The 24,899-nt window shown below is 39.9% G+C and overlaps 2 protein-coding genes across 10 annotated transcripts in view; one reads left to right on the top strand and one right to left on the bottom strand.

The window, feature by feature from the left end:
- KCNIP4 (potassium voltage-gated channel interacting protein 4) overlaps nucleotides 1-2,916 on the top strand; it is a 1,157,282-nt gene extending 1,154,366 nt beyond the window's left edge. For all 3 annotated transcript variants that reach the window (XM_060655342.3, XM_081795498.1, XM_060655341.3), the window contains one exon: nucleotides 1,421-2,916. In XM_060655342.3, coding sequence (XP_060511325.1) covers nucleotides 1,421-1,468 — 48 coding nt within the window. In that variant the 3' untranslated portion in view covers nucleotides 1,469-2,916. The remainder of the gene's footprint in view (nucleotides 1-1,420) is intronic.
- On the bottom strand, nucleotides 2,916-22,219 carry PACRGL (parkin coregulated like). Of its 7 annotated transcripts, none has more exons than XR_013555336.2 (10): nucleotides 19,737-19,757; nucleotides 17,935-18,002; nucleotides 17,652-17,806; nucleotides 14,540-14,607; nucleotides 12,451-12,541; nucleotides 9,624-9,758; nucleotides 9,048-9,155; nucleotides 7,228-7,308; nucleotides 4,278-4,404; nucleotides 2,916-3,544 (listed from the first exon to the last, which is right to left on the bottom strand). XR_013555336.2 is itself a non-coding variant. In XM_078446237.2 (10 exons), coding segments are annotated over exons 1-9 (765 nt in total). In that variant the 5' UTR covers nucleotides 19,739-19,758; the 3' UTR covers nucleotides 2,916-3,544; nucleotides 4,307-4,347. The 7 variants fall into 7 exon arrangements, 6 of the variants coding, with proteins under 6 accessions (XP_078302363.1, XP_078302364.1, XP_078302365.1 ...); XM_078446237.2 differs by having other exon boundaries at nucleotides 4,307-4,404; nucleotides 19,737-19,758; XM_078446238.2 differs by lacking the exon at nucleotides 2,916-3,544 and adding an exon at nucleotides 3,627-3,684 and having other exon boundaries at nucleotides 4,307-4,404; nucleotides 19,737-19,758.
- Between the last annotated feature and the right edge of the window lie 2,680 nt (nucleotides 22,220-24,899).

Genomic DNA, 24,899 nt, shown 5'->3' with positions numbered 1-24,899 from the left:
TAGATGTATAATTCCAGTACAGCCAAGTGTACATCACAGGCCGAGTTTGCATCCGATTTCTGAGAGAAACGCGTTGCTTTAACGTAGGCGCACCCGAAATGGCTCTTTGGCTGCGCCAGTAATGGCCTTCAGTCATAAAAAACAAAGCACAGAAAATTCAGAGAAATCCAAGTGGTTCTCCATTGTCTGATGGGAGGTTAGTTTTAGCTTACCTAAAGTTATTTGACTTGATGCATGGGTAGAGCCACAATTAAGAATGAGTATTTTTAAATAAATACAGAGAGGACGAGGTTTGTTGATCTTTAGCTTTTCTCTTCAAGTTGATACACTTTTCCTTTGTTGGCGCCTGCTCGTTTCTCAACTCACATTTCGATGTGGTGGCCTTTGCAAGGATCAGTTTGGTGGTATCAGTCCGCTGATGCAGTTACTTGCTTGGCTGATGCAATTACTAGCAGGGGAAGTCGGCACAAGTTCAGCTATTTATCATCACTGTAAACAGCTCACTGAGTGCCATTCATATAGAATCTCCAAGTGCCCCTATAATGTCAAAATCTGTGCTCTTCAGTTTCTAGGGAATATGCTAAATTGCACACAGCCACTGTCCAAAGGTTGCTCTCAATAGTCCCTCCTCTGGCACTGAGAGACCATTCATTTTTTTTTTTTTTAATGTTTATGAGAGAGAGAGAGAGAGAGAGAGAGAGACAGCAAGCACGCGAGCAGGAAGAGGGGCAGAGAGAGAGAGGGAGAGAGAGAATCAGGCTCTACACCACCAGAGCAAAGCCGAACGTGGGCCTTGATCCCACCAGGGGAACCGTGAGGCCATGACCAGATCCCAAATCAAGAGTCAGACGCTCAAACAACTGCACCACCCAAGCTCCCCATGAGAACATTCATTTTTAAAGGCTCCTGAAGGCCATACAGATTTAGCCCTAAGAGACCCAGAGAGAGAGGTGAAATGACTACAAACATGTCTCCCAAGCCCCCCCTCCAATCCTGAATGAAGTTGGCTCTTGGCTCGCGCACAAACCCTGCTTCCTTCTACATGTACAAATCTCTGTGATTTGGCCTGTGATCTACCTGGAATGCCAAAATTTTGCATTTGCTCCATTTTTTTTTTTTCTTACTCTCTACGCCTCTCTAGTTTCCATTCTGGTTTTCTAATTTGAAAAAAAAAAAATCCCTATTGACACCAAGTAAGATTCAAATGAAATACTGAAAGCCTGCAGACTTTACATTTGTAAAATGGGCTCTCCATAGTTATCTAGATGGAAAAGGGATAGAATGAGATCTGTATGTGCAAACACTTAGTATTTGAGCTTTTGGCATATGCAGTGGGGGGCGGGCAGTACTCAGAAGCAGAACAGTGTACTTGCCCTTGCAGCTACGCTTAATTTAATCCCACTGTGTTTCTCCCTTACAGGATGAAAACATCATGCGCTCCATGCAGCTCTTTGAAAATGTGATTTAACTTGTCAAATGCATCCTCAAACAGACAAATGTGAACTATTGTACCACACTTAAACTTGGAGCTACCACTTTTAGCATAGATTGCTCAGCTTTACACTGAGGCATATTATGCAAACAAGCTTTGTTTTAATATAAAGCAATCCCCAAAAGATTTGAGTTTTCCAGTTACAACTTTGCATCCTTTTCATAATGCCACTGAGTTCATGGGATGTTCTAAGTCATTTCATGCCCTGTGACTCTTCCAAAGTACAGAATCTGGCAGAGAGTTTTACTGATTCTTTAGCCATGGGATTATTCAGCTTTCCCATTACCAGTGATTTTAAAATATCAGTGTTTTTTGCTACTCAACTGTACGTATTCAGCCCCAGGATTTTAAATGGTTTTCTAAACTATTGGCATCTGCATTTAATTTCCAGAAATTAATTTTCATGTTTGTATGCTGTAATTCCATTTATACACTAAGTAAACAAAACAAGATTACTATGATTAGTAACAAGCAAACACACAGTCCCAGTTTCTATGGATTTGCTGCTTTCTGTTAAAGATATTCATTTATCTGGCATTTTTTACAACATGAAACAAATTAGTTTATCACCAGATGTCAGCATATGCCTAATAAAGCTTATTTAATAAGCATTTCTTAATTTTTCATAATCATATTATAGCCAAGGCCTACATGATATATATAATTTGGGATTTGTTCAATCCTACAGGTGGCCTATTTTCTATCTTGTCACTAAGTGGAAGTCCGTGAAGGTGTGGAACAAAGCAAGGATGTTTATAGGCATATGCAAAGGGTCAGGGTATCTGTCCTCGAGTTACATGGTAATGCTTAGTAACAAGTAATCCCTAACAGCATTGAGGGCCTACTCCATCCCCTCTCCCTCGACTCCTTCAAGACACCTTTCTATTACATGCCATTCAGGGACAAAGAAACCTGGACTACCCCAAGGCCTACAGGGAACAAAGAGCAAGCAGAATTCACTTTGAAAGCATCAGTGACTCCATTTGATCAATAACTACCATACCAAAACTTCGTTAAAGATGAAAATAAATGCTAAGCAATTCATCTGGACTGTCTTATGATTTAGCTCATCGTAACACTCCAGCAATTCAGATTCTCTTCAATGATCTTAAGCCAAAATTGTCAAGTGGCCACAACATCACTTAGGATACACACACCTTCCCCACTTTGCAGAAATACCACAAAGACCGAGAGGCTACAGTGGGAGGAAATTAGCGACTGTCCTTGCAACACTCAATCAGGTATCTATTCTGGTGTAGAGATAGGATGTTGAGAGCCGCCCTGCTATCACCAGTGTAGACATTCAGAGTAGTACAGTACATGTACACTGAAATCCGCCATCGCGTGTTTGTGTAAACTCAATGTGCACATTTTGTATTTCAAAAAGGAAAACTAAAAGCGAATAAAATGTTTCTAACTCTACTGTCCATGTTGCAGGTATTTTTATTCCAACAAGCGTTAAGTACCAGATTGAAAATATCATGTCCTTCTTTTGGCACCTTCGGGTCGTGTGCACGTTTGCCTCAGGGTGGGGCTGGGTGCGATGAAGAAGAGTAAAAGCAAGACCAGTGGGCCGGCGGGTGTTTTAGCTCATGTGGTCCGCGGACATGACGGGAGCAGAGACCTGAGGAAAGAGTATCCCAGACGGGGGGACTGGGAAGGACCAGAGCTCTGAGGGGCGATGGGCATTTCTGCACTTATGACTCCTTAGAAATTACTTGTGTTCTTTGACATCCCAGCTGTGAGACTGTATCTGAGGTGAGAACTGCAAAGAGATCACTCTGTGTATTTGAGAGAAGGAGCGAGAGGGTGGTCTCTCATGCTGCTGAGACCGAAGATGGCTGCTCCCGCAGAAAGGAGTGATCCCCAATCTTCATCCCTCCCAAAGAAAATCTGCTTTGGATTCGGTGTGGTGGCTACTCATGTCCCCACAGCCTCTTCTTGCCCTCAGGATGGGAAGTCGTACTCTGATTTTCTATTTCTCACTCCATTCCTTTCTCTTGTAGAGCGATCCAGGGTCAGCAAATACAACACCATCACTGAGGGCTATGCCTATAAAGTATGTTTTAAAAGCTTTTTTAATTAATGGTTAAACATAAGCAGGCACGACAAAATCACGGAGTGCATTTAAATGTTTTCAGATTTTAATTTCTAAAGATCTTCGTGACATGAGTATCTTCAGTATTTTCAGACTACGGGATACAAAAATGACATTTACTTAAATAAAACCCAACACCTAAAGTTTAGGCAGTTTTAATAAGTTGTAATAAACAACATACTTACAAGAGAATTTACACATGTAAAAAAAATTCTTAAACTAGAATATTCTGGCATGGGCTTTTTCCAAGGATTCTACATCGTAAGATGCATATGTACAGACAATAATTAAAAGTGAACTCACAAATGTTTATCCATACTTTAAATTTCCATAGCTTTGATAAATGACAAAATGACAAAATGTCTAAAAATAAGCACACAGCTACAAACTGAGTGTGAAAGGGATATTATAAATACAAAGCATTAGAAAATAAATACAAATGCATCTACTATAAACCCAGTAATGGTTGTTTGCACTAAGCTGTAAATATATGAAAAACCGACCCCACAAAATTATACTACTGTAGAACTGTTTTTAACAACTCCCCATCACTGACCATTCTTTCCTGTTGATGGGTAACTTTTATTATGATTCAGTGGAACTAGGTTTACTCATCTTAAACTAGTAAGGAATGAATGGTGGCTGTGATTTACAAAAGAACAACCTGAAGTGAATCTGAAAAGGTACCATAGGTGCCCATGGCCAGCATTTCACACCTGTCACCAGGAAGTAAGGAGATTTTTGTGGGCTCCTTTCTTCAACAGCATATGGAACAATATGTTGGAATTTTAGATTTGATGATGATAAGGCTTCCCTGTCAACAGAAAAAAACGTAGCTTCATTAGTATCATGCAGGGTTCCCTAACAGGCATTAATTACACCTGTAGGAACAAGCCTAAAGAAGTGTCCAACACTCAAACCAAATGGAATGAGAACAGAATGATGGAATGAGAAGTGTAACATTTTTTCTGAGTTGAATACAGCATAGGTGGTCCTCTGTTTAAAAAAACGTTTCACTGGAGACTTAGTTAGGAACCAGATCACCAGTGTATGAATCCAGCTGCTGCCAGTCGCTTCACTGTCAAATCTGGGGCTAGTTCTCTCTTTGAGCTTCAGTTTCTAGGTCTTTAAAGGGGGATAACGACAAATTCTACCCCTGAGGGCTGCAGTGATGATTAAGTGGATACAATGTCTAAAAAGTACTCAAACTGAGTACCTGACAGGTAATCACTTCCCACGTGTTCGATCAAGATTGGGGTGTGTGCAAGTACGTACCTTTTCCAAGACAGATGTGCCTATGATTTAGGATGAAAATTATATCAAGGTTGAGAGTGAACCAACTGCAACTTAAGGCAGGTAGTCAACTGATTGGTTATAAGAAAACGACACTGTGACTATAACTCACTTTCCTGTCTGCCCTGAAGCTGAATGTTTCCATCACTGTGGCACACACAAGCCCCAAGAAACGAGAAACTGTAATACTGAGAAGATTCTTTTAAAGACTCATCTCTGCAGGGGCGCCTGGGTGGCTCTGTCGGCTGAGCAGCTGACTTCGGCTCAGGTCATGATCTCGTGGCTCGTGAGTTCGAGCCCCGCGTCGGGCTCTGTGCTGACAGCTCGGAGCCTGGAGCCTGCTTCAGATTCTGTGTCTCCCTCTCTCTCTGCCCCTAACCCACTAGCATTCTGTCTCTGTCTCTCTCAAAAATAAGTAAACATTAAAAAAAATTTTAAAGACTCATCTCTACTATTTAGAGAAGGAGAAAGATATAAAAACATTTGGTTTTTGAAGACAAAGAAGAGCACTTGTTAATTTCAGGGAGGATTACAAAGTACTGAAAGCAAAAGCATAATGGTAATTAGGCCAATTTTTAATAGCACACCAACAGAAAATCTCTGATCAAATATTATCAAATTATTGAAATATTATGCACGACAGTAGAAGTCGAAAACAAGAAGAGAAAAAGTCTGAAGGAGCAAACAATACTTAACTTCAAAATCTTTTTTTACCCTGTATTAGCAAGATTCAAAACAACGACATCGCGTGGCAACAAGCGGAGCTCCCTCGCTGTCTGCCTCGGGAGCTCCGGGCTGGGCATGTACACCCCTCTGTGTTCTCCTCCAAATCTCATGTGTTCTGTCTGAAGTTTATTTACTCGAAAACTATGCCCTCCTCCGCACACCTACTCATGAAATCTAACATGCTGGGCCTGCCCCTTTCTTCTTGCCCGATTCCACAGGATGTGTGTAAACCACCCGGGGAGAGTTTCAGATTGGAAGCTGTATCATCATTATTTAGCATCCGTTTACTTGCATTTCACAAGGGAGGAATTGGCAAATTATTTTGCATTCCAATTCTCAGAAGCACATCTATAAGCAAAAAGAAGTTCCCTTCTGCTGAGGACACTGGATTGGCTAGGGGATGGTTCTCTACCTCTCAACAAGGTGCCTGAATGCTAATCCTCCACACGCAATAAAGAAATCCGTTACCTAGTAGTCTAGGGACTTACCTGCTCCACCTAAACTTTATTCTAGGCATTCATCACAGAACGAATATAATCAATTTTAAAAGTCGCTGTAATTGGTCAAATTAGGTAACTTAGACAAAGCTTAAACTAACGTATCTGACATTTTAAAACTGTATATGATCACACAAATTTCCTTTATAATTCCTTTAGGAAGTAGCTGCAATGAAACTAAGTTCTGCAATGTTAAAACAGTCCCATGCAAAGCTATCATTAAGATCCGGTTAAACGTTGGGGCGCCTGGGTGGCTCAGCAGGTTGAGCGCTTGGCTCTTGATTTCGGCTCAGTTTGTGATTCTTGAGTTTGAGCCATGTTGTGCTGACAGCGTGCAACCTACTTGGGATTCTCTCTCTCTGCTCCCCATCCCCAACCTCTCAAAATAAATAAATAAACTTAAAAAAAAAAAAAAGGGATCTGATTACATATAATCTCCAAAACAAGATAGGATCACTGCTTTACAGAAATATTTCCAAGACTAGATTATGCGAACACTGCTTTAAATGATGAAAATTCACTTAACCTAGTTATTTGACACCCCACATATAATGAGATTCCCCCAGAGAGTCCCGCACATTCTTGCAAGTCAGAATAATTTGATTCATCCTCGTGTGTGTGCGTGTGCACACACGTTCCAGATAGCATGCACTTCGAGACATGATACTGCAGCCATCTGGGAATCTCATTTCAATCTCTGAAGATGGGAAAATTGTAAATTTTTTACACAGAAAAGATGGGAAATGAAAGAAAAAGAAGAGTACTTTCTTCAACGAGCTCTCTGTATTAATCCTTTTGTTTTCTGAATTTTCCAATGGTCTAAGCAAGAACATCCAAACTAAAGAAAAAAAACCTGTCAAGTCGCACCACGTGGAGGGTATAGTCAGAGCAGAGGAAGTGAACGGCCGTGTTAACACAATCTGGTCCAAATCCCAATGCTTAGAAACCGTGTGACCTACGTAAGATGGAAGCTCCGAACTCTCAAATGAAAATATCAACTGCACGTGGTAACTTGTGGTTGAAATAATAGATGTCATACAGTCAGTTTCATAGCATAAAAGTAAAAAACAAAGAAGCAAACAAACAAAAACCCATGACTTAAGGAGTAAGGCTTTACTTACACTCCCACCATGCTGCTCTAGCTTCTGTAATGCACTGGTGATGGGTTCTTTGAATTTCTTATCCCTCAGTCTCTTGGAAAGCTTTTAAAATAAGATTGGGAGAATGACTTGGAAAAGTAGCAATATTCACCACAGGCATAAGTAAAACTTCACTAAGGAGTATGCTAACTAGAAATAAAATCATTGAATCCTTACCGTATAGTTAAGTACACGAACACCACTTAATTTGTTTTAGATTCCAAGGCTTCTTTTAGAAAATATCTCATTGAAATTTATATGCAATAGACACCACTATATTTGTTAAAACAAGTTCAGCATTATAGTTCCAGTGTCCAGCATATTACTTGGCACAGAACACAAAACAGAAGGGCAGAGAGCAACAGATTTGTCAAAATGTTGAATGTCTGAATGGAGTAATCAATCTAAAATAAGTCATTTTATATATTAGGGTGAAATTCCTGTGGCTAGTCAGGTACAACCTGCTGACCTAAAGGTTGTAAGCAAACACCTGCCAGGATCCTCTTCCTTCTCTCCTAAGGCTTCCCATATATTAAGCTTCGAGAGTCTATTCCCACTGTGTCTTCTCTCCATCAAACACCTGGTGTTGGTGGGAATTCATCTCCCGCTATTCCTAACCTCAGCATGGCAATCCTGCTAGATTCACTCCCATCCCTACTCTCTATAGGCTTTGCCAGGTGTTCCCGGGGTGTATGGTCTCTCTGCAGAGTAAGAAGCTAAACATCCAGTTCTAGGATCTCTCTAAATGGACTGGTCCAAGAAAAAAACAGTGAAACTATGACTGAAATACATGCCTCAACTCTGAACTACAGAAGGATGCACACAGAGAAATGCCAGCTGTGGGTTATTCCAGCAAGGACTTTAATTTTTTATTAGTGTGTGCAGTAACGGATTAATTCCACCTAAAGAAAAGATCGGCCCTTGTCTCTGGCTCCCGTATGGGAACCTCTAAGCCCTTGGTACGATCCTGCCAGATAAGAGCGTCTTTGTTTACATGGGGCCCTTGGGCCACATGATCTCAGCTCAGCTTCTGAAGAGGCTGGAGACTAAGGTCGGCCATGCAAGCAGCCAGTCATGCTTGCTTGACAGAACCCTAATATGAACCCTGGGACACCACGCTGAGGGGAGTTTCTTAGGACGGCAATACTCCATCTGTGTTGCCACATATCACTTCTGGCTGGAGGAAGCAAGCGCTGTCCAACTCCAGTGTGAGAGAGGTCAACTGGAGACTCCACATTTTGACCTTCCTGGGCTCTGCTCTGTGCACCTCCTTGCTTTGTGGCTTTTACTTGGTAGCCCTTCACTGTAATGAACTGAAACCGTGTAACAGCTTTTTGAGTTTCCCGAGTCCTTCTAACTGTCCAGTATCCCAGTGTGTATCTGTCCTAAGGATTAAGCTACACATAACAGGGAAACGTCTCATCCTGAATACTGTTTACAGATTCACTAAAAACTTACAAGGAAAAACAAAGAAAATGATGAAAATCATGACTGTGGCAATGTACAATTACACAGGAGGGTGGATGAGCTGTCTTTATAATCCGTGCTAATCAACATGGGCATAAGACCATTGTACTGTTCGTTAATTTTTGTCCCCTCCCCAACTCTCGCTCTCACTCTCTCTCTCTCTCTCTCTCTCTCTCTCAAAACTAAATAAACATTAAAAAAAGAAGAAGAAGAATCAGATTTTTTTTAGGATTTCTGAATCCGTTAACGACTAATTGGAAGCCACTGATCACGACAAGATACAGACAGTGCATGATACGCATACACAAGCACTCTGTCATCTTTTCAGTACTTACACTTGTCAGCAGATGTTTCAGATGGTCATTCAGAGAAGGACCAACGACGACACTTAGCTGCACGAGAGCATTCAGACCTCTTGCAAACACGTCATCATCCAGGTGTACCTGGGGGGGGTTAGACAGTCAGGGGTACAGGGACAGAAAAGGAAAGAGGAAAGACAAGTAAGAAGAAAGGGTAAGCAGGTGGAGAAAAAAGTAAGACTGAACATTCAAAATTAGAAGATAAGCCACTAAACCCTGAATCTAAAAAAATACCTTTAATGTTATACCATCTAGAAGCAAAAAAATAAACTGGCTTGACTGAAATATTAGCTTAGCTGTATCACAGCAAGCAGCAAGGCTGATGTGAGGTTTCTTACTTTCTCTCATTACTGAAAATGTCCCCTTTTACCTTTCGGATATTCTCTACAGGTGTCTTCAAGTAAGTAATCATCTGTCCCTGAATAACCATGGCCTAATTTTGCACACACATCAAAATCACAGGTAAAGGACTCATTTGCATACAATTTGGAAGAAAAAAAGACATAAAATATTCTAAATGTACCACAGAAAGTCCAAAGGAATAGAGGATACCAGAGCCGCCTTTAGCACAGGAACCAGTCTTGGAAGCAAAGGCACAGCTTTTTCAGGAGCTCCTTGGACCAAAAGTAATTCTCTAAATCCCTCCTTTGACACGAAGGTGTATGGATGTTTAGTCTCTCTCAAACCCTGCCAAAGACAAAAAACAAACAAAACAAAACAAGCAAACAAAAAAGATTTACTAAGCATCTGGTTATACTAACAACAAAACTGAATTCTTACTAGTCTAAATGAAAATCAAGTTTTATTATGGTTTTCCTAATCATGATTTATAATTTCAATAATTACAATTTCAATTAAACCCAGAAATTGTGGAACAAAGGATATACATGGGACAGGACGAATTTCTACCCACAGAAGGAAGGAAAAGATTTTGAACATTAAAGAACAGGAAAAAGAAACGGAAAAGCAAGGAAAAATAAAGGAAATAAAGAAAAAGAAAGGGAGGAAGAAAATAAAAGGGGAGAGGAAGAGAGAGGAAAGGTAAATAATAAAAAAAAAGAAAAAACGTAAAAGAAACCCTCACTGGGATACTGAAAACATTTTGTGTGTACTACCAAATACTGTCTGCAAGCACAGAAAATCAGCCAATGATGGTTTATAATTATTGGACCTCCTACCTTTACAGTGACTTTACAACTTGTTTAATGAGTTTCTAAAATATTGTATTTCCTTCATATTTAAATATTTTACATTAAGATATTTAAAAAACATCGTTTCCTATGAAAATCTTACAGAAAACCACTGTAAGATTTTAAATGTCATTTTTAACATTGGAATGCGAAATAAAAATATGAAGGGGAGTCTGAGTGGCTCAGTCAGTTGAGCATCCGACTTTGGCTTAGGTCATGACCTCACGGTTCATGAGTTCAAGCCCCATGTTGGGCTCTGTGCTGACAGCTCAGAGCCTGGAGCCTGCTTCAGATTCTGTGTCTCCCTCTCTCTTCGCTCCTCCCCTGCTCACACTCTGTCTCTCTCTCAAAAATAAATAAGATTGAAAAAAATATATATATATATGAAAATAACCCGTATCCTTTCTTTCACCCTAAATGCATCAGAAACTATTGGATAGTACTCTTTTGTGATTTAATCCATCACTTTGAGTCAAGACAGAAGAGCCACCTGACTTTTTTTGAAAAAGTAATACAAAAAAAAGCAACAGCAATACTCCATCAGTTTGACTAATTATTATCTGTGAATAAGTAAAACTGCCTGCAAAGTCATGCCTAAAAATACTAATTTTCAACCAATTTGCTCTTTAGACCAAACTATCTGCTTCCAAACAGTGATCAAACACTTCTTTTCCTGGACCGCCAAGCACAGCAGCACCACTTTGGAACACAGCTTCTATCACCCTAAGGTTGTGCCTCTCCTGGCCATTGTAGAGATGAGGGATCAGGTCAAGAGAGGTGGATTTCCATAGTGGTGGTTCTGTCAGTACTTTTCCATTATTAAATAAGTAGAAGGAAAGGCTAATAATGTACCCAACACAGAAATAAAGGCATTGGTGTTTGGAAAATAATTATTCAAAGCACTGACTTTATGTAATCTCAACTAAACACAGAGTCCCTTTAGGGACTCTCCAAATTAAAGAACTCCCCTCACCTTCCTCACTTTGTGATTAGCTAGAGCATTTTTTTTTTTTTAATGTTTATTTTTGAGAGAGAGAGTGAGTGGGCAGGTGCACCAGCTCATGGGGGAGGGGCAGAAGAGAGAGAGAGAATCCCAAGCAGGCTCCTCACGGTCAGCCCAGACCCAGATGCGGGGCCTGATCTGATCTCACGTACTGTGCGATCATGACCTGAACCGAAATCAAGAGTGGGATGTTTAATCAACTGAGCCACCCAGGCACCCCTAATTGGACCATGTTTTCAAAGGTGTCACTATAGTTGTGATTCATCTAAAAAATGGTTTGCTACCATATACAAAAGGTTTAAAAAAATTTTTTAAACTAATGAAACATTGATACATTTTTAAGTTTTTAATACCAAGTTTAAAAGACTTTGATCAAAACTGAATTTCAAAATAGGCTACCCATAAAAATATGCTGTTATTAAACCAAAATAATCTTGTAAGCAGAGATATAAATTAAGAAAAACAAAGACCAACAAAAATGATCCTAACTCTTAAAAAAGACAAGTATCTGTAACTTAAACATAAGACAACTGGCTAGTTCATTTCTCAACTTGTGACTCTAAGGGAATAAATTTCACAGAAGAGATCACTGATCCACTTGAAGCTAATACTCTGCCAACTTTTTCCTGACATGGTAAAAAATATAAGGAATCTATGAAAAATTTTCTTAAAATCCTCTACAAAAACGATCTCCCTGACATTCGACTTAAAATGTACAGGTGGGCAAAAGCCCAGAGAATTTTCCAAAAGCATGTTTAGGTACTTAGTATCAGCTCCCTAAAAAACATATCACATTCACGTTAAACATGACTGGTTGTATAGAAATAGATCAACCACCCATTGCTATCTGATGTAGTTTAAGTTAAAGCACTGATGTTCTCCTGATATGACTCATTCAATATGATTCCAAGTACTTTTTTGGAATTAAGTGTGAATATTTCATCTACTTATCTACAAATCCCTGTGTAGACTAAGTTGTTTATAAAGCTGATTAATCAGTTTCTAATAAACATATACTGATCATAATTAGTTCCTAAGGGAGCGCTGGTGTTTTAATGACTTTCGCTTGGCTCTTATTCCAAAAGCATAAAATAAGATTTACTGATGCGTTGTGAAGTAACATTTAATACAGTTTTTAAGGTGTTTTTTTCCATAAACACTCAGGAGAAATGGAAATCACACATACCTCTGCTAAAGTAATAAGAAGAGGATCAAATGGAAGATTTTCAGGAGGACATTCCCACTGCAGTCTGTGTTTCACTGAACCATGGACCAATCTAAAATAACAAACACTGGTAAACGCAACACGGACAATGTAATTATATATTAAACACTAATTCTCTAACACATTCAGACTCTTTCCAGAACATAATCATATTAGAACTATTCTGTAACATGTAGGAATATCATGGCTTGCAACGTTATTACGAAGGCATCTCACACAGCAAAGTCTGTAACCCCCACTCCTATCCTTTCAGCAAAACCGTTTCGCGGGAAAACTCAACTCCACACGTGTTCAGCCTACAGTGTTGGGAGTTCAAGCATGGTGCCATCTGTGAGTCTTAACACAAATGCTACACTTGACATGTTTAAGTCATAATTGTAACAAAATAGGTAACCTACCAATGTGCAAACAAAGAAATGTGATAATTAGAAACAGTAACGTGTTTTATATGGAACATTATTTTTCAGATACAGATTCTTTAACCCTCATGATCTAAATACAAGCCAGATTTCCCCTCTGTTACACAAAAGAAAACAGAGGCCAGGAGGTGAAACAGCCCATGCAGGGTTACAAAATGATAGCCCCTTGAATTGGTCACTGCTGCTGCTGTTGCTTTAAAAACATTTTTTTTTATTAACAGCTTTACTGAGTCTTAACCAACGTGCAACAAACTGTACATGGTTATGAAGTGTAACATTTGATACTGGTTTTGATATATAACTACATCAAGAGAACCCTCATCATAACCATGACAGTGAACTTACTCAAGACGCTCAAATGTTTCTTCACCCTTTTGTAATGTTCTCAACTTCTTGACACCTTTTTTAGTGTTATTTTCTTAATAGCAAGAGGCCTCGGTAACATTTTTACAATTTTAGCAACCATGATTGCTTAGAGTGGGGGGGGGGGGGGGTGTAAGAATATGTAAATATGGTTTTGACTCAGAATAAAATAAAAAACTAATAACAATAAAGTGAGGAATGCCTCTTGAGCTCATTTCTCCAAATCTGCAAATACCATTAAAAACTACATTTCTTGAATTTTAGAAAACAACAAAAAGAATGTCGTGGTTATTCTTTCCACAATGAAAATGACATTTCCCATCACCCAGAACGGCTAAAACTGGATACACTTAGAAGAAAGAAATGTTTCTTGGTAGTGAAATCTTAAAATGGTATCATTCTATCAGTAACTATATCGTTTTCTTTAAAACACTTCTCATGTCTCTTACAAAAGGTGGCAAAAACTGTATCAAAAGTGAGGAAGAACTACCGTATGTACTCATTAATAAATATAATTTCAATAAATACAACTTTCTGAAATTTTTCAAATGTCATTTCAAAAACTAATGAAACAGGGTATTATGCTAAGTGAAATTAGTCAGAGAAAGACAAAAACCATATGACTTCAGTCATATAAGGACTTTAAGAGACAAAACAGATGAACATAAGGGAAGGGAAACAAAAATAATATAAAAACCTGGAGGGGTACAAAACAGAAGAGACTCATAAATATGGAGAACAAACTGAGGGTTGCTGGAGGGGTTGTGGGAGAGGGGACGGGCTAAAGGGGTAAGGGGCACCAAGGAATCTACTCCTGAAATCATTGTTGCACTATATGCTAACTAATTTGGGCATAAATTTTAAAAAATAAAAAATAAAATAAGAAAAAATAATCTCCATTAAAAAAACCCAAAACAACAACAACAAACAAAAAACTAATGAAACAATCCCATTCAATTATAAACTTTCAGTTTCAGACTATTTATTTGCAACTCGCCCGAGGCTATGAATGCTTATATTGTTTCAGAAACTGGTTAATTCCATTTCTTAAATTACAGATCTATTTGTAATTCTATTTTGGAACTGAAATGATTTTCTTCAACAATGTCTCACGATCTACCCCAGTCCAACAGCCAAAGTGTAAATAAGTCACCTTTACTGCAACCTCCTAGTATATAAAATTTTCAATACATTTAAACTAAATACTGTTATTGATTTGACTCAGTTATTTTGAATAATCTGGTCAGTTATCATCCGTACTGATTTACCTGCAAGGAATACCTCCTTTAGAGTAAATAGCCGCAAATGCCGAAGGGGCTCGGGACTGTTCACCAAACTGAAAGAAAAAGATGACACGAATGCAGTAAGTATACCATCACCTCCACTCTGTGATACCTGCCCGATTTTCATCCTGCTGAGGTCAGAGGCAAAGGGACATCCTGACTTTTCACCCACGATGCTGGTATCAAGTGCATCACTCAACTCGGCAACACACCTGAGGAAAACGATCGGTCCCCTCAGTACTGGACCCACAACCACAGCCACAAGCTGTGTCTTTCTTTTTAGCCCCTAACTTGTTTCCGAAGGCGTGAAGGAGCTGGGATCACATATATAATATAGACAAATACTATTATACGAACATCATAAATAAATATAACAAAGATAATACATCTTTCTACCCTCCCCCACTGTGAGCTCTCAAGGTGAGGGCTACATGGGGAAGAAGTGTTAGGTACAGGGAAAGCAGAATTGTCTTCAGTCGCCAGCGCATCTCCTACTTGTCCTCCAGTCAAATATGGACGGTCTGGAGGGTCCAGAACCTGTAATCTCTCCCAAATGGTTTCACGCTTCTACAAAAAACAAAGGCTTACGATTGGCAGGAGTGACAGGGCTGAAGGTGGTGCAAGGCTCCCACGAACATGTGCTCAGATGTGTTTGCTTAGATATATAACTTCACAACTTTGTCCACATATTATCTTACGAATCAATTAATTCTGGGGGTGACTGGGTGGCTCCGTTAGTTAAGTGTCCGACTTTGGTTCATGTCAGGGTCTCATGGTTTGTGAGTTCAAGCCCCACATGGGCTCTCCGCCCTCAGCACAGAGCCCACTTAGGATCCTCTGTCTCCCTCTCTCTCTGCCCCTCCCCTGCTCGCGCTCTCTCTCTCAAAAATAAACATCAAAAAAAAAAAAAAAGTTAAAAAACAAAAGAATAAATTAACTTTGTATCTATTCCCAAAGATCATTTAAGAGATGATCAATCACAATGGTTAAATAATCACAGGATACATGATTTCAATGCAGCTGATCCTTAGAGAATTTAGGCACAAAAAGTTAATATTTCATCACACAGTACTTTGAACATAATCAAATAAAATATAGTTGTCTAAATTATAAAATATAAATGGACTAATCTTTTTTAAAGATACAACTAGATAAAATTATTTTTCAATCACTTGCAGTAATTTAAAAATATATTTAAGGGTATAAGTTTAGAATTAGCCTTTTTTCCTCTGGAAAAACACATGTTTGAAGTTACAACACACAGATGAAATGTCATTGACACATAATACTATAATAGGAGATTCATTTACAAAGTTCAACCCACATTCTGCATAATAATTCACAGAAATAGTAATGTTTCATTCATTTAATTACAATTCCTACTAAGAAAAATTTATTTTAAAAACTGTTTTCAAGTAATTGATATCAGATAAGGAAACTTGAAAAAGTGTTTGTTGAAGGGGGGGGGGGAATTAAGACAAATTAGGACTACAAACACTTTTTTAGTTCTACCACCTATTAGGAACTGATTTTATTTTTTGGACCTACAGATCATGTAAATAATCCCTAAATATCCAAAACAACCACCAAGACAAAATTTCTGATTGAAATTCTAAGCCATTCCATTCTTTTCCTTTAATTTGTAACTCCTTTTAGAGATAATCATAGCTTTATCTTCCAAGTCCCACATTATCAATTTTTCTTTCTACCAGTGGGTTCATTTTATCAATCTTTACCAAATTTTACCAAAATTCCATTACCATGAAAAAAACTATAGTCCCTTCAGTTTTTAACAATATCATCACACACTAGATTTCAACTGTAAAATAATCAACATTAAATATACTTCACTATACTGAGTTTCAACACATGTAATTTTTGATCCAAGTGAAGTGCTCAAAATTTACACACATTGAAGTGTATAAATTATAGGTACGTAGACCGGTGAATTCTCCAAAACAGTGGAGTAACAACATGCAGGTATGGAAAACCTGAACGTGACCAGCACCCTAGGAACCTCTGCCGTGCCTCGTCCCAGTCACTAACCACCTTTTTCCCTAATGGTGACTTCTGTCCTGACTTCTGACTGACTTACTCTGGTTTGGTAGCTTTTACAGATCTTCGACATGGTCTTGTCTAATATCCTCTATTCTCAGGTCAAGTCATTATTTCCCCAAACTTTCCTTAATTAGCAATAAAATTTAAGGTTAGGGCCACTAAATATTACTACTTTACAAAGTTCTTTCCCCAAAGAGAGGAAGAGAACAGAAGTGTCACCATGAATCTCTCAATTAAACGTGGGAAAAAGAAGCAAGAGCAAGGAGAGAGGAGGACATTCTCCAGGAGTCCCACTCCTCTGACACTGTGCAGTTTACAGAAAGAAGCAAAGCAACACATATGCTGACACAATTTTTCACTTGGAAAGTCAGAAAATCTCCTGCCCTTGGCCAGTTCATTGTACCCTTTCTATGTTTTACCCGCCATCAAAATCAGTGTCTCAGCCATTCTCATAATCCCCTTTAAAGGCTGAAACCAGGATCATCTTACCCTACGCAAGGTTGGGCCACACACTGCCTGGTGTTGTAGCACACGTGTGCCCACTTTCTGGATAATTCAGTGATCTACACACTTAACGATTATCCTCTTTCATGCGCGTAAATCTCCTATTTGTGGAATGTGGTTAAAGTGCTGTCAGAAGGCAAAGGGAGGCTGGTACTATAGAGGCATTTCCTGGGGAGCTAATTTATAAATCAAAGCAAAATAGGGACGTTTACGCCACTGTGGAAGCATGTGGTTCCTCCCACGTCAATTGAATACAAGTTTACTCACTGCCATTAGGAAGTAGCAGAACTAAAGAAAATAAAAAATAAAGCTGATATGCAATTCATCTTACACTCTACAGTACTGCTCCATGAATGTGACAGGATACGCCACAACTGCCTATTCCCCATTTGACACCTTCTCGTTTCCACACTCCCATCATCATTATTTCCATTCTTCATCATGATTACCATATGCCCTTCATCACTAGCCTAAATGTAACAAAACAAAACAAAACAATGCCTACAAGGCAGTCCTGACTGTCTTTTGTGCCTACCGGGTTAATTGTCTTAGGGTTAAGTTTATCACTTGGTCGAGGATGAGATTTTCTTGCGGACTCTGGGGAACTGGTTGATGATGAGGATTTGCCTTGTTGAACTGTAGTCCTATGTTTTATTTGTATGCTCGATGATGTCCTTTGATCACAGTTATCTGGAAAAAACGGAAGATCAACAACAACAAAAGAGGTGGAAGAGATAAAGTTCACTCTTATCCATCTGTGTAACAGAATGTGTCACTAACCCGATTCACCTCTTCATTTAAAAAGCAATGTTCTGTACCTGCCCCTCTGTTTCTCAGCTGAACGCCTCCGTGGCACTCTGATTTCTGCATTGCTTCCCTTTCACGCCTGCAGTTAAATGCAACTTGATTTCAGAATTTGGGGAGTAAGAGATGCATTAACAACATAAAGACCAAAACAGAACAGAGTAAATAATATAGTAAAAGACACACAAAAAAGATATGGCATGGAGCAAAATACCCCAAAGACCAATGAAAAAATACAAAATTATGTCAACTTCAGTATCAATAACAGTAAATGAAAAACAATCTGTAAAAAAATAAGATAAATAAAATAAACATTTTTTCCCATTCAAACTGTCAAAATAAGCTTTTAGAAACTCAACTGCAGACCTCTGGCTATAGTCAGAAAACATGGACTGGATTTCTGAAAGGAGTAAGAGGTTGGCACATCCCCTGGCGTCTCTATCTTCTCTGGTCTCTGTATTTCCAAAGCCCCAAGTGCTAACACCTGCATATCAAGTCTGACTTTTCGAGACATAATGACCTCTCCTAGTCAAGGGACTGAAGCTCCTTAACCTGAACATAACCAAAACTACGGTTATCACACTGAAGTTATGGACCTCTTGTTAATTCAAGGTACCACCAATTTTCTGGTCCCTCAGGCTAAAACACTTAAGAGCACTGCTATCTTCTTTTCCTTCACTTCTTACAGACGTAATCAATGTGGTGTGATGAGGCGGAAGCCGCTTTAGGCTCAGATCTGGGTCTACACCCTCATCTCTACCGATTACCAGGTTTATGAATTAGGTAGATCATTTAATCTCCCCAAGGCTGGATTTCCAGACATTTTAAAAGCGGAGGATAATACAAGCCTATACAGGCTGTTACTGAGGAGTAAAGAAGGCATTATATCAAGTTGCTCAACCAGCCAGCGATGGTTCACTTCTCCCTCTTCCACGCTTTCCTCTTTTCCGCTAATGGGAGGACTCTAGTTCCCAGTGATGATTTTCTGCCTGATCATAAACTCCTATGTCTACCAAGCAATCCACCACACGCACCTGGATTCATATACCCAACTGCCTGCTGGTATTTCTAGGTCTGGCTCCAGTCCCAAATTCCATGCGGCCTCTCCCGATCTCCTGTTTCTCAAATGTGTACGTCCATGGCACTCTTGATTTCTGCACTCTCTCCTTATTTCTACTTGATTATTCCACTCCCTCACTGCACAGCACTCTAGTCATTCTTCCACTAGAGCATTTCCCACTCTAAGCCTTTAGAATTGCTATTAAATAGATAACTACCCTGGGGTGCCTGGGTGGCTCAGTCAATTAAGTGTTGGACTTCTGATTTTGGCTCAGGTCATAATCTCAGAGTTCCTGGGTTCGAGCACCACAGCAGACTCCTCTCAGAGCCTGCTTGGGATTCTCTCTCTCCTTCTCTCTCTGCCCCTCCCCCCACACGTGTGCATGCTCTCTCTCAAAATAAAGTTTAAAATATGTGTGTATAGGGGCGCCTGGGTGGCTCAGTCGGTTAGGTGGCCAACTTCGGCTCAGGTCATGATTTTGTGGTCCGTGAGTTTGAGCCCCGCATCGGGCTCTGTGCTGACAGCTCAGAGCCTGGAGCCTGTTTCAGATTCTGTGTCTCCCTCTCTCTGACCCTCCCCCATTCATGCTCTGTCTCTCTCTGTCTCAAAAATAAATAAACGTTAAAAAATAATAATAATAATAATAAAATAAAAAAATTAAAAAAATAAAATGTGTGTATATACATATATACACATATACACATATATACATATACACATACACATACATACATACACATACACACACACACACACATGCATATAACTACTCCTCAACTACACTGTAAGATCTTCCTTTAAGGCAACATAGATGAAGTCTTCTTCCACTTCCAAATGAGTTTTTCAAATATTGGAGACACAGACTCCTTCGTTTTCTCTTCTTCAGGATAAACATTGATGCTTTGGCAAGTGATTCCTCATGAGATGATTTTAATCCACTTGCCAAATTAGAATTCTTCACAAGGAGGACAAAACTCCGTTAACTCAGCCCCAAGATAGTTCAAACATGATGTGACCACATCCAAGTGCCTTGCAAAGATAAATTAAATGTAAGATCGTTTCATAAACAGAACAATTTTCATTCACCTAATTTCCTCATCTTACTACCAGCAGATGACTTACTTCCCAATATCACACTTCACTTTCATTCTTAAGGCATTTACCAGAATTATGGTAATTAATGGCTCATTAAATTTGTCAGATAATATTCTAAGTCAAGATAAGCCAGGCTTTAAATATTTCAACCTAACACTGCACTTCAGTGAATATTCAACAAGTATTTACTATCATGCCAGGTCTCAGTTTTGAGAATCTCCTGATGGGAACAGCATGATCTAAGTTTCTGTATGTACGTATGCATACATATGTATGTATCAATCAATCAATCAATCAATCTGTGTCTCTGTTTCTTCAACTCTATAATTGGGGACAATTACAGTAACTGCTCTTAATGTTGATGAAGACTAATGAATTAATATTTCTTTTGATCATAAATTTTAATAGCTGTCACAGCTGAAAATGAGGCATCACAAAGATCCTACCCACAAACACAAAAAGAGCAGAGTTGGACACATGAAACCACGATGCATAGTTTTCAACACTACCTACCAAATCTACAAAAGTTTGTGTAGGAACAACTAAATTTCTATCTTCTTTCATGTGAAAAAGACGTTCCTGAAAGGTACCTGCAAGAAGGTGCTGCGTTATATTTTGAATGAATTCAAAGAGCCGCTGAAACTCTTCATTTTGAAAAACTTTGAAACGTGCCAGAAAATTGAGCCTCCAAAGGTTTTACACATACAGGGCAGTTTTTATGTACAATATACTTAGGTAAATTTCAGCAGTCATTTCAAAACACACATACACGATGCAAACATTTCTGCGTTCACTTTCAAAACACCCTAGAGACTTGCTTTCCAAAACAATTATTTTTCACCTATTATTAAAAGAATCCACCTTTACCTTACAAATTAAGTCTGCTGAATTTTTTAAAACGATACCCATCTGGGAGCATACCACTGACAACAAAACCGGAACATGAGTTGTTTGTAAAAGAAAAAAGACTTAATTCATCTTACACTCAACAACTCTTTTAAGTATTTTTTCATTAAATAACATGAGGAGGGTGGTGTAAAGAGGTAATAATGGTGGAAGGAAGTGAAAAGGTAAGGACTGTTTCGTGCTACAAATATTATCGCAGTCACCTCTCATTCTTTTACAAAACAATATAAAGATTCTAAACAGGCACTAGAATCCCCTTGACCCAAACATCTAAACTATGTCATAAACCAGAGAGCAAGCAAATCAAGCAGGGCCCCAACAGCAGAACCCTCATTTTCCCTTTCGTCTCCTTAGGTGCCGCGGATCATCCGAAAGGGGCCATAGACATCCGTGTCAGTGCTAGGAAAAGCATACTTTGGTTTTCATTGTTTTGGACAGCTCACATATCCTATTTCTTTCCCTATATGCACTTTCTTCTGGGACCACGCTTTGAGACCACCGCACTAAAAGGCTTGCTAAATTCTCAAGGGGCAGAGGCCACTTTTTTTCCTACTCTCTCATCCGTTGTTCAGAAAGTTCCAGAAGTGACAGGCATCCCACTGAAGAAGCCGTGACCCATCTCTAAAGCTCCTTCAAATTCCAGAGTGCAGCCACAGAGCCCAATATCCACCTATCCCTTTTTACCATAAATCCACAGGGCCAATATTAAGGGTCTTAAATTTGCTTTCCATTTTCCTACCCTCTTCCTCTCTAACACCACACTCTTCCAAACACTTAAGACCCGTTCAGGGACAGAGTGGTGTCAAAGTTGGAAAATCAGGAGGACGTGTAGGAAAAAAATCCAGAAAAACAGAGTTGAGTGTTTTTGGGGTTTTTTGGCTTTTTTGTTTTGTTTTAAGGAGCCGGGGAGCTGGGAGGAAGAAGGGCGGGCTACTTTCCGCCAAAGCCTGACCCCGGGAAAGGAAGGGTGCGCTCTCGGCGCTCCGCAGCTTCAAGGTCCTTAGCAACGAGTCCGGCGGCCCTAGAGACAGGCCAGCCCGGAAGCCTGCAGGGCGGAGACGGGGCGGGCGGCACGGCGGGATCCCCGCACCCCTGGCCCACGGCACCCCGTACCCGATCCTACCGCGCCTCTCTCCCGCGGCGATGCGCACGCCGGCCGCCACGCCGGCTGGCACTTTCGCCCTGCGCCCGCTCGGCCAACTACCCCACTCGCGTCACCGACCGCCCGGGCTCGGGAAAACGAGGCTTCGCGCGGTCCCCAGATCTGACCGCGCCGCGCAGTGACGTCAGACGCACGCAGCGTCCTCTAAGCCTTTAGCAGGAAGGCTGCGGAGGCGCCGGGCGGAAGAGGGTTGTCCTGGCAACGAGGCGGCGGGGGCTGGCGTTGCGTGGTGGCGAAGGGGCACCGTGTGGAGGGTCTTTGAGGACTGATGAGAGGTGCAGAGAGCAGAGGAGAGCACAGACTCCTAGTTCCCTGCACCACAATCTCTCCCTAGTCCCTGTACCTAACACTTAACACGTTTCTTGAACACTTAAAATTTTCTCCACCTGCCCTAGAACCTGAGAGCTAAGGATCCTGAACTCCAGCCCCAGGGTCTTCGGGAGAGAGAGCCAAAGCCACCTACAGGCCCAGCTGTGGAATTTCGTTTCCTGCCATAACTTCCTGATTCGCATGCCACGGCATTCTATATAATACATCCGTATTTTAAGAAAGTGGGTGTGGGGGCGCCTGGGTGGCTCAGTTGGTTAAGCGGCCGACTTCCGCTCAGGTCATGGTCTCACAGTCCATGAGTTTGAGCCCCGCGTCGGGCTCTGTGCTGACAGCTCAGAGACTGGAGCCTGCTTCAGATTCTGTGTCTCCCTCTCTCTCTGACCCTCCCTCGTTCATGCTCTTTCTCTGTCTCAAAAATAAATAAACATTAAAAAAATTAAAAAAAAAAAAAAAGAAAGTGGGTGTGCTTTTAAACTTCAGATTATTTTAGTAAAACTGATGCTGCAGGAAAATGAATGTCCCCATGTGTCTACCAAAAGCAATTTGGATTGTCATAGTAAACAGTCCTTCAAACCTGTCCGCTGCATTCTTTACTAGCGTCTTCTGTTGTCATCCATAGCCTTAGCATTTTTGCTCAGGTATTAGCTAATTATACAGTCCTCATTGTCTGAGCCCTCCAGGCCCTATCATCCCTCCCTGCCCTCGGAGCTCCATTCTTGCTTCCTGAGTCACTGCTGTGGAAGCTTCTCCCACAGACTGTGACTTCTTTATGACAATGATTATGCCTTTTCCCTGCGTTTCTCCACCTTCTGGCACAATGTAGCAGGACTCAGAAAGTACTCTTTGAATAAACGAAACAAACAAACGAATCCTATGTATATCTAACTCCTCGAATGTACTGTGAAATTTGCATACAAGTCTAAACTTTTAAAATTCATTATGTGTTTACCTATCTTCCCCATGTGACCAAAACTGTCTCTATCCCTTTGGTCTCCAATTAGCACAACGTGTGCTTGAGAGTAGTGTTAATTTTTTTTAACTTTGTTTTTGTTTTAATTCCTTTTGAGAGAAAGAGAGAGCAGGCAGGGGACCGGCAGATAGAAAATCCGAAGCAGGCCCCACTCGGGGCTCTATCCCACAACTGTGAGATCATGACTTGACCCAAAAAAGAGCCAGAGGATTAACCAACTCAGTCACCTAGGTGCCCCTTAAGTAGTGTTTAAAAAAAAAAAAAAAAGGAAGAAGAAAAAGAAAAAAGAAAAAAGAAAAAAAAGATCATCTTTCTTAGCTATTTTCACCTTATGATCTCCCTTCTTCAGATTCTCCATGCCTTATGATATCTCCTTGCACTCTCCCTCCCACCTAGCATCCCCGCTGATAGACTTAGCAGCACCTGGCTCATGGCTGTTACTAAACATCTCACTATACTCACTATACAGTGAGTACCATACATCTTCCCTATTCCCCTACTAATTTACTCTCCGCTGTTCTCTATCTACTGTACACTCTGGGAGCTGATCACCATGCATTGGCATCGACAAAGGCTCCCATGCCCTCCAGATCACACTTGGGCTTGGCCAATGGGGAAGCTTAATAACAAATTGTAGAATTTGGGGAGAGTGAAATCAGAAGATTTCATTCTTCTGCTTCATCTCCAACAGTTTCCCTGGAACTGGCTACATCCCTAAATGAAGGTCACAGCTCCTTTCTAAATAGCCAACTTCAGGACTACAGGTGTAAAATCTCAGGTGCTTCCTGCCCTTGATTAATGCACTCTCTGTGCAGTTACCCTATACTTTAAAAAATAGTCCCTTTGTAAACAAACCCTTGCCAAATCATCCTATGTTTAACGTATCACTTCATGTTGTGTCAGATTATGAAGTAGATAAATGTAATCAAAGCTGAAAACTGAGAATATTTTTCTCATCATTTTGATTTCTATTTCACTTGGGAGCACATCTTAATTATATTTATTTAGTCACCAAGCATTTTTAAGAAAATATCAGAGGTATTGTTGGTGGGGGCTTAATTACTTTAAAGAAAATCTGTTCCTTTTTGTAAAAATTTCAGACCAAGTGATCATTCCCGATTATTAGGAAATGAGATATAAGCCATTTTTTATGTAATTTCTAGTACACACTGTCAGGAAATGTTAGACATCACCATTATATAATCATTGCAGTGCCCATATGGAAAAATTAATTGCAATTGTAATTTTTTTTCCATATGGAAAACATTAAGCAGTGATAGTAGCTACTCAGGTGAAACCAAAGATCAACATGAATGAGGACGTCGGTCAGCATTTGTACAATAGAAATCTAATGTGAGTCACATATGAAATTTTAAATTTCCTAGCAGTCACAGTTTTAAGAAGTAAAAAAAAAGTGAAATTCAGATTAATACGATATTTTATTTATTATATTTTA

This window comes from Panthera onca, chromosome B1, assembly GCF_046562875.1.
Source record: "Panthera onca isolate mPanOnc1 chromosome B1, mPanOnc1 haplotype 2, whole genome shotgun sequence".
Classification (NCBI taxonomy): domain Eukaryota; kingdom Metazoa; phylum Chordata; class Mammalia; order Carnivora; family Felidae; genus Panthera; species Panthera onca.
The sequence above is the reverse complement of the archived record's forward strand: the minus strand, read 5'-3'. Positions and strand labels throughout refer to the sequence as shown.